Raw genomic sequence first — 16,928 nt, 5'->3', positions numbered from 1 at the left:
GGTAATGTTGGTAATTATCCAGATAAATCAATATATTCACTTCAATTCTTAGTAGTCTATTTGTACTAAATGTTTATGATATAATAGGGGCTATATACAATACACCCAAAAGCCGTACCACATGAAAATGGAGGAAACCTGAATCTTTCTCACTAAATTCTGGAACAAGACACAGGTGGTTTATCTCACCACTGTTTTCTAATATCGTACTTGACATCTTAGTTCAAGCTTATTGCTTACTAGAGCAAGAAATAAAGGGAAGGACTGAAGGACTGGAGAAATAGCTTAGCAGTTAAGGCATTTGCCTGAAAAGCCAAAGGACCCAGGTTCAATTCCCCAGGACCCACATAAGCCAGATGCACAGGGGGCACATGCATCTGCAGCTTGTTTGAAGTGACTGGAGGCCCTGGTGTGCCCATTCTCGCTCACTCTTTCTCTCAAATAAATAGAAATATATTTTAAAAAAAAGAAACAAAGAGAAACAAATTGGAAGGGAAGAAGTCAAACTGGAAAAGTAAGTGAACTGCTTAGCACAATATGCAATCTCTATCACATCTTCTGAGCCCCAGGAAACATTATGGAGGAAGTGGTGGGTTAAGTATGAGTGCTGTTCTCACTGCTAGGCTGAGATCCACCCTCAGGGTCATTGCACTAGAATCTGAGCCCATTCAAAATCAGAGGCTGCTAAGATTCAACAGTAACGGAAGCTTGTAACATGTCCTCCAAGGCTCACAGAATATTCTGGGAGAGGTAGTGGCATGAATGCAAGAGGCACAGCACAGTAAGGTATACTCTGAAACATTTTTCCCCACAGAAACTGGTATACTCATGAACCCACAGAAACTGGTATACTCATGACCCTACAGTGATTACTGATAACCCCAATGAAGAGAGACCTTAGTGGAATGGGGAAAGGGGAGAAGAGACATGAGTATAACTTTATTGGATATGACCAATCTATAATATGTTCAGTTATTAAAGTCCTCAATTAAAAAAAAAAACATAAAAGGAGGGCTGGAGAGATAGCTTAGTAATTAATGTGCTTGCCTGCGAAGACTAAGAATGCATGTCTGACTCATCAGATCCCATGTAAGACAGATGCTGAGTGACACATGGATGCAATTCTGCACATGCACACAAAGGAGCACATGGATCTTGAGTTCAGTGGCAATGGCTAGAGGTCCTGGCATGCCAATTCTCTCCCTCCTTCCCTCCCTCCCTCTCTCCCTCTCTCTCTCTTATAAGAAAGGCCAGCCTGTTGGGCTTTCCTCAAAAAAATGTAACAGGAAACAGACAAAATGTTTATAATTCAATATTAATAAAAATAAAAAAAATACTTGGTTTTTTTTTTATGTGGTAGTTTGAATGTAAAATATCCCCAATAGCTTCATCTTTGTTTTCGGAGGCAAGCCCAACAGACTGGCCTTTTTATGAGAAAGCAAGAGATAGAGAGAGAGATTGGTGGGGGGAGGAATTGGCATGCTAGGGAATCTAGCTACTGGAATCAAACTCCAGATGTGTGTGCCACCTTGTGTGCATGTGTGACCTTGCACATACAACACCTTGTGCATCTAGCTTATATGGGATCTGGTAAGTTGAACATAAGTCCTTAGGCTTCACTAAGGCATCCTCCAGACCACTTCATTGCTTTTTGATTAAGCTTCCTAGTATATTCCCAGATAGTAAAGCCTTGATTGAAGAGGTGAGTCACTGGTGTGGGTCTTGAGGTTTATTACTCCATATCTACTAGATGTTGAAAGCTAAGTGACTCTGAGACTCCTTCCTCACTGCTGCCAATGACAAGATATGATACCTTGGCTGCCTTTTCTGCCATACCATGATGAAACTCACCCTTGAAACTATAAGCTAAGATAAACCCTTTCCTCCATAAACTGCTTCTGGTTGGATATTTTGTCTCAGTAACATGAAGGTAACTGCTACAGTGGTATGAAAGGGTAACTTTTGTGAAATAATACATCACTGTGAAACTTAACAAAGTGATATTTTTGCAAATACTTCAAAAAATCCCTTATTAATTATGTTTTCTATTTGAATAAGTATTAGAGTATAATGAAAACATTTGACATATTGAAAAATATTTTACTGAAATATAGATGCAAATATATGCAATATTTCTACTTAAAGTATATGTTCAGGCTTCTGAGTGATGAATTATAGGCATGTACAACCAACTTGAAAATATTTTTCAACCTAGTGTAGGCTCAAGATCAATAATATGACCTTTAAAGTTAAAGATGCTATATCCTTTCTTGGTAAACTCACCAAACTGGATATATCTAATAGATATATGTACTTACTTTATTAATGTTAGCAAATAATGACCTTATAATAAATCCTTGGAAAGAAGTTTAGCATATATATGAATAACTAATTTTTATAGAATATAATAGGATTTTAAGTTGTTTTGATTAAAAAAAAGTAGATTTTATTACTTATTCCAGTGTGTTTATCCAAAACCCAGAATAGACACAAGGATGAACTTATGGCTAATATCAACCCATGCCAATCATGGATACTAAAACAGACCTTAACTTGTACTTATATATACTTAAGAGTGACAAAGGTAATTTTTTTTTTATTTTTTAACATCTGAATATTTCCTCAATCTCTCTAATTTTCCTCCAGAAAGCTAACTATCTGCTCTCACTATTCTATAATGAATTCCAATGTTAGTAAAAGTATCATAACTAAAAATACATTAGCAAACATAGTCCAATACTATTACTTTTATTTAACCCCTTTCTATACCTACTAGCAGTAATATACACCAATCTGGCTGCTAATTTTTGAAACCTTGATATATGAATATTATAATCTATCATAAAGAAGATTAATTGAGAGAACATCTTATTTTATCACTTTTAGTTCAGAAATTATGAAATAAAAGGTAAACCACAAGTCACTCCTTTAACTTAACCATTGGTACACCTTTATCATAGGTACATTCAGTAAAAGGTTTTCTTAGATTTTAATTGCTTTCTTATTTTTAAAAAAAATTACTGAACATCAAGGGCATGATACAAAATATGGTAATATCATAGAAAAACCATTTTAATATTTTATAATATTTAAACATTTTATAGAATATTTTTGTGAATTTTAGATAGTGATTCAAAGTATATTAAAAATATTTTCAGGCTGTAGACATTGTTTAGTGACTTAGAAGTTAAGACACTTGCCTGCAAAGCCAAAGGACTCAGGTTCAATTCCTGAGGACACACATAAGCCAGATGCACAAGGTAGTGCATGCATCTGGAGTCTATTTGCAGAGCCTGGAAGCCCTGGCATGCCCATTCTCTCCCTTTCTCTCTCTCTGTCACTTTCTTAAATAAATAAACAGAATAGTTTTTTAAAAAAGAATATTATCTAAAACATAATTACAAAGCACATGATCACTTGAAAATAAGTGATTTTTTTAGGTTAAATATTTCTTTTCTGGATAACATATTATACCTTAAATTTGCTACAGAGTATACAAGGACAATAGCATTATTGGCCCACTATATGTGTCTGCTATAAATGAGTCACACTACAACCAGGAAGATAATACTTCTGTTTACTTTACTGAATTAAAAGTGATATACAGACAACCATTAAATAAAGACTGATGACAAGCAGAAATTAGGTGATATTTGACAAAGATTTTCATCTGAATTATTTGAAGTCCCATTACCACTCCTATGTGTAATAAAAATATGCACTTACTTCTATAGGAGAAAATGTCATGACACAATCCATAGATGTGCTTTCTTCTACTTCTACAACATATACATAAGGAACTTCAGTATTTGTAGATTCATCTAAGAAAGAAAATATACATAAAACAAAGCAGATACAGATATATGTATATATCTAAGCCTTTATTTAATGTGAAAATGAGAACTTTGAAAACTCTCATTAACATATCAACAAGTAGTTATTAAAATATATGGCTAAGATTGCATAAAATTTTAGGTAAACAATCACTTTTTAATATCTAGTTTCTTAAATGCAACACTGAATATTTCTTTTCTGGATAACATATTATACCTTAAATTTGCTACAGAGTATACAAGGACAATAGCATTATTGGCCCACTATATGTGTCTGCTATAAATGAGTCACACTACAACCAGGAAGATAATACTTCTGTGAAAACACAGAATTAGAGATGTCTCAGCAGTTAAGACTCTTGCCTGCAAAGTCTAATGATGGGGATTCAAGTCCCCAGTGCCCGCATAAAGCCAGATGCATGAAGTAGCACATGTATCTGGAGTTTGTTTACAGCAGCTAGAGGCCTTGGCATGTCTATTCTCTCTCTCCCTCCCTCCCCCCCCCCTCTCTGTCTCATGTCATCTCATCTCATCTCAATCTCTTTCTTCTTGCAAATAAATAAATAATAATTTTAAAACATAGAGTTATGAAATTTACAAAAGATCCATCATGGCTCAGGGACTTTTGTGGAAAAGGGATCAGAAAGATTGTATAAGAGCCATAGGTTGAAACATCATACCCAGTGGCATTTCCCCTAATATCTGATTGCTGCTCTCACAAGGCATAACCCACAATCCAGTGGGGAATACCAGCAACCTCACTGAGGAAGGCCTCCAGCAGAATGGGGGCAGAAACAAGGGAAAGGATGGTACCAACACATGATGTAGTCATACAAAGTATGTTCTCAATAAAAAAGAAGAATCAATTAAAACCTATTTAAATTTCAATAAATATAGCACATAGCCATGTTCAAATGAAAGTAGAAAGCAAAAAGGAAAGATATCCAGAAACTTAATGAGTCATAGTTTCAAGAAAAATTAAGAAATATATTTTTCAGTGAATAGGAAACAGGAAAGACTCAGCTAGTCTTTCATATTATATAGAATCACAAAAGTATGCCTATTACCTCAATTATTGCTGTGGTTTGAATGTAAAGTTCCCCATCAGGCTCGTGTGTGTAAATACTTGGTCCCTAGAGTGGTGACATTGTTTGGGAAAGTTATGGAACTTTAGAAGGTGGACTATTAATATATGAAGTGGGTCACCAGGGGCAGGCCTTGAGGTTTAATACCCTGATCCCACTTCCAAACTATTTCTTATTCTGTCTGCAATGTAACCATCTAGCTTTCCATGCCTTGCACAACATAATGAATTGCATCCTCATTATATCCTCAAAAGATAAGCCAAAACATTTCCTCCATTGAGTTGCTTCTACTTCCTATCAGTGAGAAAGTAAAGTAACAATACATAAAATTGGTGTCAAGAAGTGAAACCATGGCTACAATAAAACTGATCATGTCATTCCTAAGCTTTTGGAATTGGTTTGTGGGAGAAATGGGAAAGTGTTTAGAACTTTGGCCTAGAGAAGCCCTACAATACTGTAAACAGAGCTTAATGGGCTTCTCTTCGGAGTTTAGAAGATCAAACTGTTAAAATAAATATGGGCAGTGGAAGCTCAGTTCATCAGGTTTCAGAGGGGAACAAGGATTTATCAGGAAATGGGCTAGTAGTCATTTATGTGATATCATGTCAGAGAAACTGATTGTAGCCTACCTATGTCCTGATAACTTGAATGAACTTGAATTAAAGGTACTAGATTAGTTTATTTAGCAGAGGAAGTTTCAACTCAACCCAGTATTTTGGTTGTGGTTTGGCTTCTGTTGGTTAACTTCTCTTATTCAAGTACACCATGAAAGATAATGGCAAGCAGAGTAAAAAAGGTATGAAAAATATGCCATTTGGTAAGAAATGGAACACATTTGAATCTTCTTACAATGAGCATAATGGTGCAGCTATAATTGTTAAAGAAATTAACACCATTAAATAAAAATCTACTTTTTACTGGGACAATAGGAAAGATACCCTGAGGATAAGACCTCCCACATGGAAAACTCTATAAGTATACAAATTATTTTGAAAGGAAATAGGCTAAAAGAAATATGTGACAAAAGGGGTTCCCTGCTTGAAACTGTTGCCCAGGATATTGTTTTCACAGATTTAGCAACTAAGTCTTACAGAAGCCACTATATGTGAGTTGGAAGGGGATCAAATTCCATCTCAAGTTGACAGCAGAACTTATAAGTGTTGTTCATGTGGTACTGATTTTATAGGCATGACTAAAGGAAGGATTGAGGAGTTCAAAGAATCTTTCTATGAGGTCAAACTATTGCCGACAATTTCATCATGCCTTTTGGATGCAAGACATGGAGATATAGAATTTGCTGTTTGATCTGCTGGGGTTTGGTTTTGTTTTGGTCCAGTCTTGCTTTTCTATATCCCTATTCTTCCTCTTTGAGTTGGGAATGTGTACTCCTTGACACTGAGTGTTGGAAGTATGTAATTTTTTATAGAGATTCATAACTAAGAGATTGCTTTAGTCTCAGAAGAGACTTTGTACTTTAAGCTTTTGAATAGTGCTCCAAGAATAAAGATAGTATGTTTCTATAAACAGTTATGCAATAGACATAAACAGTTATGCAACAGACAAACCACTGAACAAAATAATCTATTGAATATGTACTAATACTAGCATTTTTTCATATGAGAAAAAGTATTATATAGCAAAGAATTTCCATCTAGTATAAATAATTTCTAGAATATGGGAAATATAATAATAAAGATAAACCAATATTCGTAAGCAAATTTAAATTAAACATGACCATATTGCTAATGAAATATAATTACACAAGATAGCATGAAACAATATTTGCTGCTACTCTAAAAATGTGTTTCTTCCCATAATTATACCTTCATACTAATTATGTACAAACACTATAATATACAGCTCTGGGAAAAAATGAAAATATTAATAGAGATTTTGACTTCATGAAGGTTATATTCTGTTAGGGTAACAAATACAGACACAGCTTCCTATGATACAAAGCAGAATTTGATTAATGCTATACTAAAATGTACAAAATTTCCTAAGCATCAGAGGTTATGAAAATTTATTTCACCAGCTTAACAGGAGTATAAATGGGAATAATGATTAATAGGACTCAGGAGGTTCAAACTAGTTTATAAAAGAGGAGACTGGGCTGGAGAGTTGGCTTAGTGGTTAAAGTGTTTAACTGCAAAATCAAAGGGCCCAAGAATCCCAAGACCCAAATAAGCCAGATGCACAAGGTGGCACATGCAACTGGATTTAATTTGTGGCAGCTAGAGGCCCTGGTGGGCCCAGTATCTCTTTCTCTATCTGCCTTGCCCCCCCCCATAAATAAATAAAATAAAAAGAGGAGATCACAAGAAGCATATAGAAAATAGGATTAATCAACCTAGGAAAATAGAAATTTAGTAGAGCTGACCAAAATTTCATAATATAATATAATATGTTTCCAGCAGACAACCTATATGTCTGTAATAAGAACTAGAAAGACAAGGTTAAGTCATGCCTAAAGTTATCTCAAGATGTCTTTCATTTTATTTCATTCCATCAACCCTGCATCATGTTGCGAATCAGTAAGTTGTGAAAGAAAAGCATGTACCAGGTAAATTATTTATAATTATATAATAAATTCCCAGAACATTTCAAGAAACCACTTTATTATTAAGTTATTAAAATAAAATTAGGACACTTCTATACTATTTCCATAGCTCGCTGCTGAGGAACACTGGTACTGGTTATAGGAAACAAGAAAAGTTTTAGAAGTGGAGAGGTGTGATTGTATTTTTGGTTTATTAAAATGTAGATCACGTATCAGGATATAAGATATAGGATATAGGACATAGGATAAAATGTAGATCACGTATCAGGATATAGGATATAGGAGATAGGTAAAATCATTTTAAAAGACAATGTTGTGTACATGGGTTGCTGAATTAGAGTGAAGACAACTATACTAAGCAAGGCACTTGGCCTGAAACCAGAAGAATTACTGAGTGGATGTTTAATTGAACAAGATGCATGACAGTATATTAACAGTATATATGAGCACACAGAAAAGTGGCAAATGGTTAAAAAATTCAATATACATATTTTAACAAATGGATATATATTTCACATATATATTCAACTGGCTACTATAACCTTTTCCTGGAAAACTATGTGGGTTCCTCAAACACAGCATCACTGCCTAATAATGACTGCAATTTTGCATACTATTGACTATGCCACTTATCTCTTTGAGTCAAAAAATCCGAAGTGCCAATAAGTTTTATCTTTCTTAATAACCACATATATGTTGTCATTGTCATAGCATTTCTAATTTCTCAGCACTGTGCATTTGTACTCACTTTCTTCCTCTTGTCAGAAGCATTGTCTGAGTCTAGATCCCTAAATATTTCTTATGCATGTGGTGGCCACAATGCCAGCTTTACCCCAGTACCTTCTCAACTCTACTCCAAAATGAAAATTAGTAAAACAAAATTCTAATCATGCCATTTCCTGGGTACCAGCACTTTAATAGTGCCACTGTGTAACATCTAAGATAAAAATCCATAAAAGGCCCTACATAACATGGGTCCCACCAGCTCTCCAATCCTGTTTCTCTATGTCCTGGATATATACAACCACATTAACTCAGTTCTTACATTGTACTCCTATTCCTTCACCTAAATCTCTCATCTTATCCCCTCTTCACTAAGATGTATCATAGATACTAACTTCTGCATGAAATATTTTCTGACTACATACCCTTTTCTAAGTTTTCCCCAGTACATGTCTTTTATTATCATTCAAAGATTCATCTTAAAGTATCTTTTATTCTAAATGGTAATAACCTGGTTCTTCATCTATCCCAGACATAGATAATAGTATTAATAATTATTAATAGATAAATGCCATTATGGTGGTCATCATTTGTCACCTAGTTTAGTGTTAATCTTTATGAATATAGTAGATCCTGATTTCCACAGATGAAATGAACCAGGATTATTTGGCATATGGGCATCATTGAGTTCTATCATAATAAGCACTAGCAAAATTATTACATGAGAGAAAGTTCATCTACTTATCTACTTATTCGCTAGGCTGACATGCTGGCAATAGCTTCATTCCTTTATAGCTATTACGGTTATATTTTGCTTCCTCATCCATTGTTTCATCTCTCACTAAACTCCAATGCTGTCTTTTATCGTGGTCATTCAGGGAAAGTGAGAGTACCTTGCATCCTTTCTTGGTTTCTATAATCCTGCCCTGATCTCTATATACAATTTCTTTTTAATTTTTTATATAGTTATATATTTATTTATAGAAAGGAAAAGAGGATATATATAATCTCTCTCTCTCTCTCTCTCTCTCTCTCTCTCTCTCTCTTTCTCTCATGTGAGTACTGGGAGAGAGAGAGAGAATGGGTGCTCCAGGACCTCTAGCCACTGCAACAAACTCCAGACGCATTTGCCACCTTTTGCTTCTGGCTTACATGGGTACTGGGGAATCATACTGGGTTCTTTGGCTTTGCAGACAAGTATCTTAACCACGAAGAGATCTCTCCAGCACCTAATTTCTTTATTAAACTGTATTTAGTTAAACTCTCTGAATGAGTCATTTCTTTCCTGCCAACATTCTAACTGATACAGTTACTATTCACGTCTTAAAGATATATATTTGTTATCTTCATAGAGTCAAGGTATCACATTTATACCATAATTGAAATTCAATGAATGTTCACTGAAAAAGAAATTACTAAGCCAATGGAAGGGAAAGTTTTTTTTAGGCAAGGACTCAAATAACAAATATTTTCTGTTTTGTGAGACATGATTTCTATCACAACTAATTCTGCCATTACAGTATGAAATCAATCATATATACACAGATATGTCTATAATTTAATAATATTTTCTTTCTTTATAAAAGCAGATTTATGTCAGCTTTGACTCATGAGCCTTATTTGGAGCTGAAGTGTACTCATAAAAGTGAATATTTCTTTAAGTTTAAAGATTCCTATTATATAAGTAAACATATGAACAGAGAACTGAAAATGACTTCTTAAAACTATTTTTTCAGTTATAGCATATACTTATATATAACACATATTTACTATATTAAATTAATAAATATGGTCATATATATCACTTGATCCCATAATAGCTATCATTAGATCCATAATACCTCCACCATATTGAGCTCATAAACATGTTGAAATGCATATTGAAGGCATAAAAACTAAAACATAAAAAGTCATCAAAATAGAAGAAGAACTAGTTTGATAGATGGAATTCAGTGAAAGAGAGAAGGGGGAGTGGGAAGAAAAAATTTACTGAGAGCTGAGTATGAGCAAAATAAATTGTCAAATTAATTAAAAACATGAATGTTAGGAAATACATACTATTAGAATATTTTTAAAGTTCTATTTCGCTTTTCGGCCTTTTGGCTAAGATCAAGTGTAGTATCTGTTCTTATCAGTTTAATATCTGATACAACCTCTACAGAATGAATAACTAAAAAAAAGTTCTATGACTTAAATCCCAGCACTCGGGAAGCAGAGAAAGGAGGACTGCCATGAATTTGAGGCTACCCTGAGACTACATAGTAAATTCCAGGTTAGCCTAGACTAGAGTGAAACCCTACCTCAAAAAAAAGTTCTAATATTACAATTGACATACTTGTAAATATAAAATCATGATGAATTATGTAGCAAAAAAGTGAGCATTGGTAATAATTAAAGTATATAAGAATAATTGCTATTTTCTTATGTTTTTAATAATCATATTTAAACAGGTGAAAATTATTTTGCTTTACAATAATACCACTATAGTATAAAATAGATACCTGATTTATCCTTTGCATGAATTGTAAAAAATGGAAAGTCTATTAGATTGAACTCCACTTTGGCACGTGTTACGCCTTTGTTTTTTATTACAAATGGAAAAACTGAAGTAGTGCCAACATAAGTGCCACTGAAAGTGAATACATTCTAAAATTTAAAAGAAATAATAATTAGAGAGTAGAATATTTATGAAAAACATTTATTCAAAGTTATATTTTATATTTATCAATTAAAATTACTACAAACCAGAACTCTACAAAACTCAGTCATTATTCATTTTCCATATATAATCAATTACCAGAATCCATTCTTCTATCCCTCATCCTCACCTGCTTCTCTTACTCTAACTATATGCAACAGTAAGTAGTCAATTTTCATTTACTTTCTAGATTTTTATTTTTTCAAGTTCTTTCCTCATAACTGTTTCAATTGATGTAATTGAGAAACTTCTCACCTCTCTTAAATCTTATTCTCTCCAAGCTCATTACTAGGGCTCATAAAGTTTCTTTTTCTTTTCTTTTTTTGTCATTCTTCATGTAGGGTCACCATCTGACATAGGGTCACCATCTACCATAGGCTAACCTGGAACTTACTCGGTAGCCCAGGCTATCCTCAAACTCAAAGTAATCCTCCTACCTTAGCCTCCCGATGCTGGGATTAAAAGGTGTGCAATACCATGCCTAGTTTTTATAAAGTTGCTTAAGATCCCCTTTCTTATTTTATATTTCTATCTTAACCAGCTCTACTCTAACTAGTACTTAATCTATCTGCTAGCTTTGTGAGTTAGCGTGTCAAACCAACACTTGATATCTTACCTTTCTGTGACTTATTCATGCTGCTTCTTCTGTTAAGAAGACCCTTCTCTAAAAAGTAGTTGTCTGATCAAAGTATAGATAAATAAAACCACCCTTAGAAAAAGCATAATTAATCACATGGTGCTCAGTATGACTTATGTTCCTTATACTTACATACATTGTGATATCACATATTTTATTTATATATTTCAGTCTCTTAATGAGTGGGATTCATTTTCATATCTTTTGTACACACCTTATGCCTACCCTATATATGAATGTGTGTGCATGTACGTGTGGAATGCTGATATATCTAAACTCTAGCTCATATTCTAAGCATATGACTAAAGTCCAAACCTCTGTAAGTTAGTTACATAGATTTAATAACTATCAATTACTTAACAAAAAAACTACATAGGATATCAAAAGGAGATTGAAGCAATAGTGTTTTTTTTCCTTAATATTAGGAAAACACTATGTTATAGTCAATTCAATACTATTTATTTTGTTTATAATATCAACTCAGTTATATGTATGTATGTATAGTATATAATTTGTAGAATTCAAAATAAATAACAAATACTCATTGTCTTCTAAATGTAAAAATTTCAATCTCTGCACTCCTTGATTATATGATCATTTAGATAAAATTTTCTAACTGGAATTAATATGCATAATCAATATATTAACTCTTGCTATAGATATCCTTCATGTATTTTTAAACACTATATTATTGTTATTACTTAAGCAGGTCTTTGCTATGTAGCTAAGACTTGTTTCAACTTTGTGCTCCTTCTGACTCAGTCTCCTCAGTGCTAGAATTTCAGTCATACTCTATCACACCTGGGCTAGTACATTTTTTAAATATTTTATTTCTTTATTTATTGGAGAGAAAGAGAGAAAGAAAGAGAGAGAGAATGAATGAATGAGTGTGCTAGGGCCTCCACTTTAAATGAACTTCAAATGCATGTACTACCTTGTACATCTGGCTTATGTGGGTACTGGGGAATCAAATCTGGGACTTTAAGTTTCACAAACAAATACCTTATCCCCTGAGCAATCTCTTCAGCCCCAAGTAATTAAAAAAAACAACAACAGGTAAATCTAAAATGATAAAAGTATATATAAACATACATAAATGTAAAGTGTTATGAATTATTAAATTTTCAAATAACATGTAAAGCATGTCCGATGTGACTTTAGCATGTCCAAACTGAGTAGTAAAAGCTTCAATCTTTGAAGTCATTTAATATGAAAGCAGAGGGGGAAATAGTTGGAGGGAAAGATTTTAGCAAGAACAGGAGTGAGAGAATGGGAGAGAGATGAAGGTGGTAATAGGATTAGCCAAAACTCAGGAAATATGATCAACCTACATGGAAACTTGGTAAGCTAATTTAAAACATGATTTTGAAAAGGGTTTGAATAGAAGTTTCCTATGTGGATGGATAAAACTGCTCTAATAAGTCACAGGTAAATAATTGAAAATTCCAGTGAAAGGGAAGTGATACCTCCCAACGAGTTGTTCATCAGGGAGGTAAAAGCCTTAAAAGAAAACTATTGCCACTGTTCTTTTTTTGCCCCACAAAAAATAGATAAGTACCTGTTGGTCAAGACACCACACATGTTTTGTTTCAGGACTTACAGAAATTAAGCTGGAATTGAACTTCAAACATCTTACCTACTAAGATAGTTTTCATAATCCCAGAGGTTGCATGCAAGCTTCTGAGAGAGAAAAGCTATCAACCATCCTAACCAAGTACAGATCCTGCATGCTCCACAACTGACGTGACAAGCAAGATGTTCCCACTAGTGCATGACTGTTATGGTAGGAAACAATGGCTTTCTGATTAGATCTCAGGGCCACCTCACAGGAGGGATTTCATACCTACGACTATAAAACATGTCAAAAGCCCATGGGTAATAACAGAAGCCCTAGGAGAGGACCTCTGATAAGTGAACAAGTTGTCAAGCTACCTTCAAAATGTTTATATTTGTTCTTATAAATTAGTACAGCTCTCAGCCTCAATCACAGAAGTTTCTTCCTTCAATGGGCAAAGGTTAATATAGACAGTAAAGGTTAATACAGAGATGCAATTATATAGCAAAATTGCCAAGAATAACTATTGTATATTTATCCCTCTTGAAATCTTGCAAAAGTCAGAGAAGAACGAATATAAAAGCAGGAGGATGAATAAGAAGGCTATGGAATGGTGTCTTCTAAATACAACATGACCATTACACTCATGAACTCACACTATCTATAGTTTCATGAAGAAGATTGAGCCTGCCAACATTTCATCAGGGATGCAGAAGGGTATAAGGCCCCACTCTTCTCAAAGTTGCTCAAAAATACCTAACAGTTTCTTGGAAAAGGGGAGTCATGTTCTTCAGTTGTAAAGACACTGGTAATTTGTCCCCACTCCAGCAAATAACCTCCTATCTATATGCATGCAAACAACTCTTAACTCACTAGATTAAAAAAAAATGCTGGAGGGCTGGAGAGATAGCTTATAGGTTAAGGCGCTTGCCTACAAAGCCTACAAATTCGTGTTTGAATCTCCAGGTCCCATAAAAGCTAGACACACAGTGATGCAAGTGTGCAATATCACACATGAGCACAAGGGGCCACACTTACTAGTAACTAAAGGCCCTGGTATGATCATTCTCTCTCTCTCTTCCTCTCTCTCTCTCTCTCTCTCTCTCTCTCTCTCTCTCTCTCTCTCTTTCTCTCAAATAAAATAAAAATGGTTGGAGAGGTGGCTCAGCAGTTAAGACACTTGCCTGCAAACCCTAATGACCAGGGTTCTATTCCCCAGTAGCCAGATGCACAAAGCAGCACATGCACCTTGAGTTCATGTGCAGTGGCTGGAGGCCCTGGAGCACCCAATCTCTCTGTCTCTCTTTTCTCTATATCTCTCTGCTTGCAAATAAAATTTTAAACACACATAAAAGTAGGAAGGTGGTTACTTGAAAAGAAGGGTTTTAGAGGTGGAGATGGAGTATGAGAAGGTAATTACGGGAACAACACCAAAATATATTAAACATACAGGTATGATACACACCCTCTCTCTCCCCCCACCTTGCAAATAAATAAAATTATTATTAAAAGAAACAACAAACAATATGTACAGGTATGAAAGTATAAACTTGCGTTGGAGAGATAGATAAATGGTTAACGTTCTTGCCTATAAAGCCTTACTGCCTAGGTTTTATTCCCCAGTACCCACATAAAGCCAGATGCATAAAGTAACACATGCATCTGGAGTTCATTTGCAGTGAGTCAAGGCCCTGGAGTGCCCATTATTTTTTGTTTCTTTCTCTTCTATTTCTCTCTGATTGCAAATAACTAATTTTTTTAAAAAAATTGGAAGTGTTAAACTTAAAAGTAATAAATATGTAAAGTAGAATGAGTGTTGTACAAATAAATAGAACTTTGGGTTGTTTATAAAAGTCTCAATATTGTCATTTAAGAAATGATTCTTCGGTACAGGAATATGATACTTTAGATATTGCAGGATTTAATTTCCAATAATTGCCATAGTCTTGAGTAATTTACTTAGTATGCGTTTGTTAGTCTGCCTAGATTTATAATGCCTATATCAATTAACAGCAGAAAGGCTAGAAAATTACAAAATAAACCCAGACCATAAAACTGTGATGATGTTATTAGAGTAATAACAAGTAGTAGGGCAACCAGGTGATCTTTTCAGTAACCAATATTCATAGTTAAACCAAATGGTATCAGATGCTAAGGGACAATTAAAAGAACAAAAATAAAAAGTCAGGTGATCAAAAAATAATATTGTAGTTAATATGATTGAGAAGCACCCACAGTAGAGGATGTTAATAAATGTCACAGTAGAGGCATTTGAAGGATTGATTTGAAGAACTAAACAAAATTAATTTGGGGAGATGAACCAGATCATATATTTGAGACACTGGTCCAAAATAAGGATGTTTGTGTTTGTGTCTGTATGTGTTTGTATGTATACTCAATGAATTTTATAACAATTTTATTTATGTATAGACAAGTATTTTAAAATAAATGTAACTACAGTCCAGAAAATGGAAGTCAGCACAACTGCAAATTTCTATGTTATACACATTAGATAAGCAAAAATTTATATCAGTTAATATAACCTATGAAAAAATGTACTGTGGATAAACAGAAATGTACCATGAAATTTTAAAATGATCTTGTAAAGGCTGAGGTACATAAATACTGTCTCAGAAAGCCTTTGTACCTCAGAAAATATGCCTGTGAATGGTCACAGTAATTGTGTTTGTATAAATAAAAACTAGAAATATCTGTCTGGAATGATAATGCAATGAGTACACAAATTAATGTATATCTACACAAAGAACTGTATGCTGCTGTGGCAACAAATACAATGTAGTTCAACACAACTAGGTGAAAATGTGAAATGTAATATTCAATTACTAGTAACTTACCAAAGATACAAACACTTCATGTTTACAAATAAAACTCAAAAACTAGATAAATTACACTAATGTAATATAAGGTAGTTTATACATATGTAGTTATAGTTTCACTACAAGCAAATGATTATCTCTTATCATGAATAGGGACATAATGAAGTCTACAGATGATTTTTATTAGCACTGTTTAGTGGTGAATTCTTTAAAAAAAGCTCAATATTCCACTCCATCACTTACATTAAAAAATATATATATGGTGTGCATATATATATATGCTGGAGAGATGGCTTAGCAGTTAAGGTACTTACTTGCCTGTGAAGCTAAAATACTTAGGTTTGATTCCCCAGTACCCACGTAAAGCCAGATGCACAAGTGTCTGGAATTTGTTTGCAGTGGCTAGAGGCTCTGGCGTGCCCATACTCTCCCTCTCTCCTCCTTCTCTCTCCCTGCCTCTTTCTCTTTCCCAAATATACATATATAATTACTATATATATTTTACCACACTCATAAATTAAGCACACAAATAGGTAGCATACTCACGGGATTGATTTCAATATCAGCAATCTCAACAGATCCCCCAATCCTAAGGTCTATCATATTAGCATGGTGAATAGCAACCTTATTTAGGAGAAATATGAAAGTTGGTGGAAATCATATTAAAACATAATTACATATTGATGAAGAAATATATGACATTTACAAACTGCTTTATCATTTACTTAAGAGAAACAAATGTATATGTAAATGTTTATTCTGTCAGTATCATTTTTCTCCTTGGGCATAGTTGCTACTACATGGAAGAGTCCTCCATGGGAATTTAAATGGCTGCTGAATTTGATTTCAGAGTAATATATATTTGATCATGAAACATTACCACTCTGTGCTACATTTACATTTATTCAATCACAATAGATTATACAAAAATGAAAAAATACAAGAGAATAAGTGATATATCTTTCCATAGAAATATGCTAATAGTCACAATAACAATAAT

General features: G+C 33.9%; 1 protein-coding gene and 1 pseudogene across 1 annotated transcript in view; one reads left to right on the top strand and one right to left on the bottom strand.

Annotated features, from left to right (window-relative positions):
• Positions 1–16,928, bottom strand: part of Cfap47 (cilia and flagella associated protein 47) — a 290,704-nt gene that overhangs the window by 235,351 nt on the left and 38,425 nt on the right. The window contains exons 19-21 of the mRNA XM_045140870.1: positions 16,475–16,552; positions 10,703–10,847; positions 3,727–3,821 (exon numbers count right to left, since the gene is read on the bottom strand). Coding sequence (XP_044996805.1) covers positions 3,727–3,821; positions 10,703–10,847; positions 16,475–16,552 — 318 coding nt within the window. The remainder of the gene's footprint in view (positions 1–3,726; positions 3,822–10,702; positions 10,848–16,474; positions 16,553–16,928) is intronic.
• LOC123457028 lies at positions 10,285–10,488 on the top strand (annotated as a pseudogene).

This window comes from Jaculus jaculus, chromosome X, assembly GCF_020740685.1.
Source record: "Jaculus jaculus isolate mJacJac1 chromosome X, mJacJac1.mat.Y.cur, whole genome shotgun sequence".
NCBI lineage: Eukaryota > Metazoa > Chordata > Mammalia > Rodentia > Dipodidae > Jaculus > Jaculus jaculus.
The sequence above is the reverse complement of the archived record's forward strand: the minus strand, read 5'-3'. Positions and strand labels throughout refer to the sequence as shown.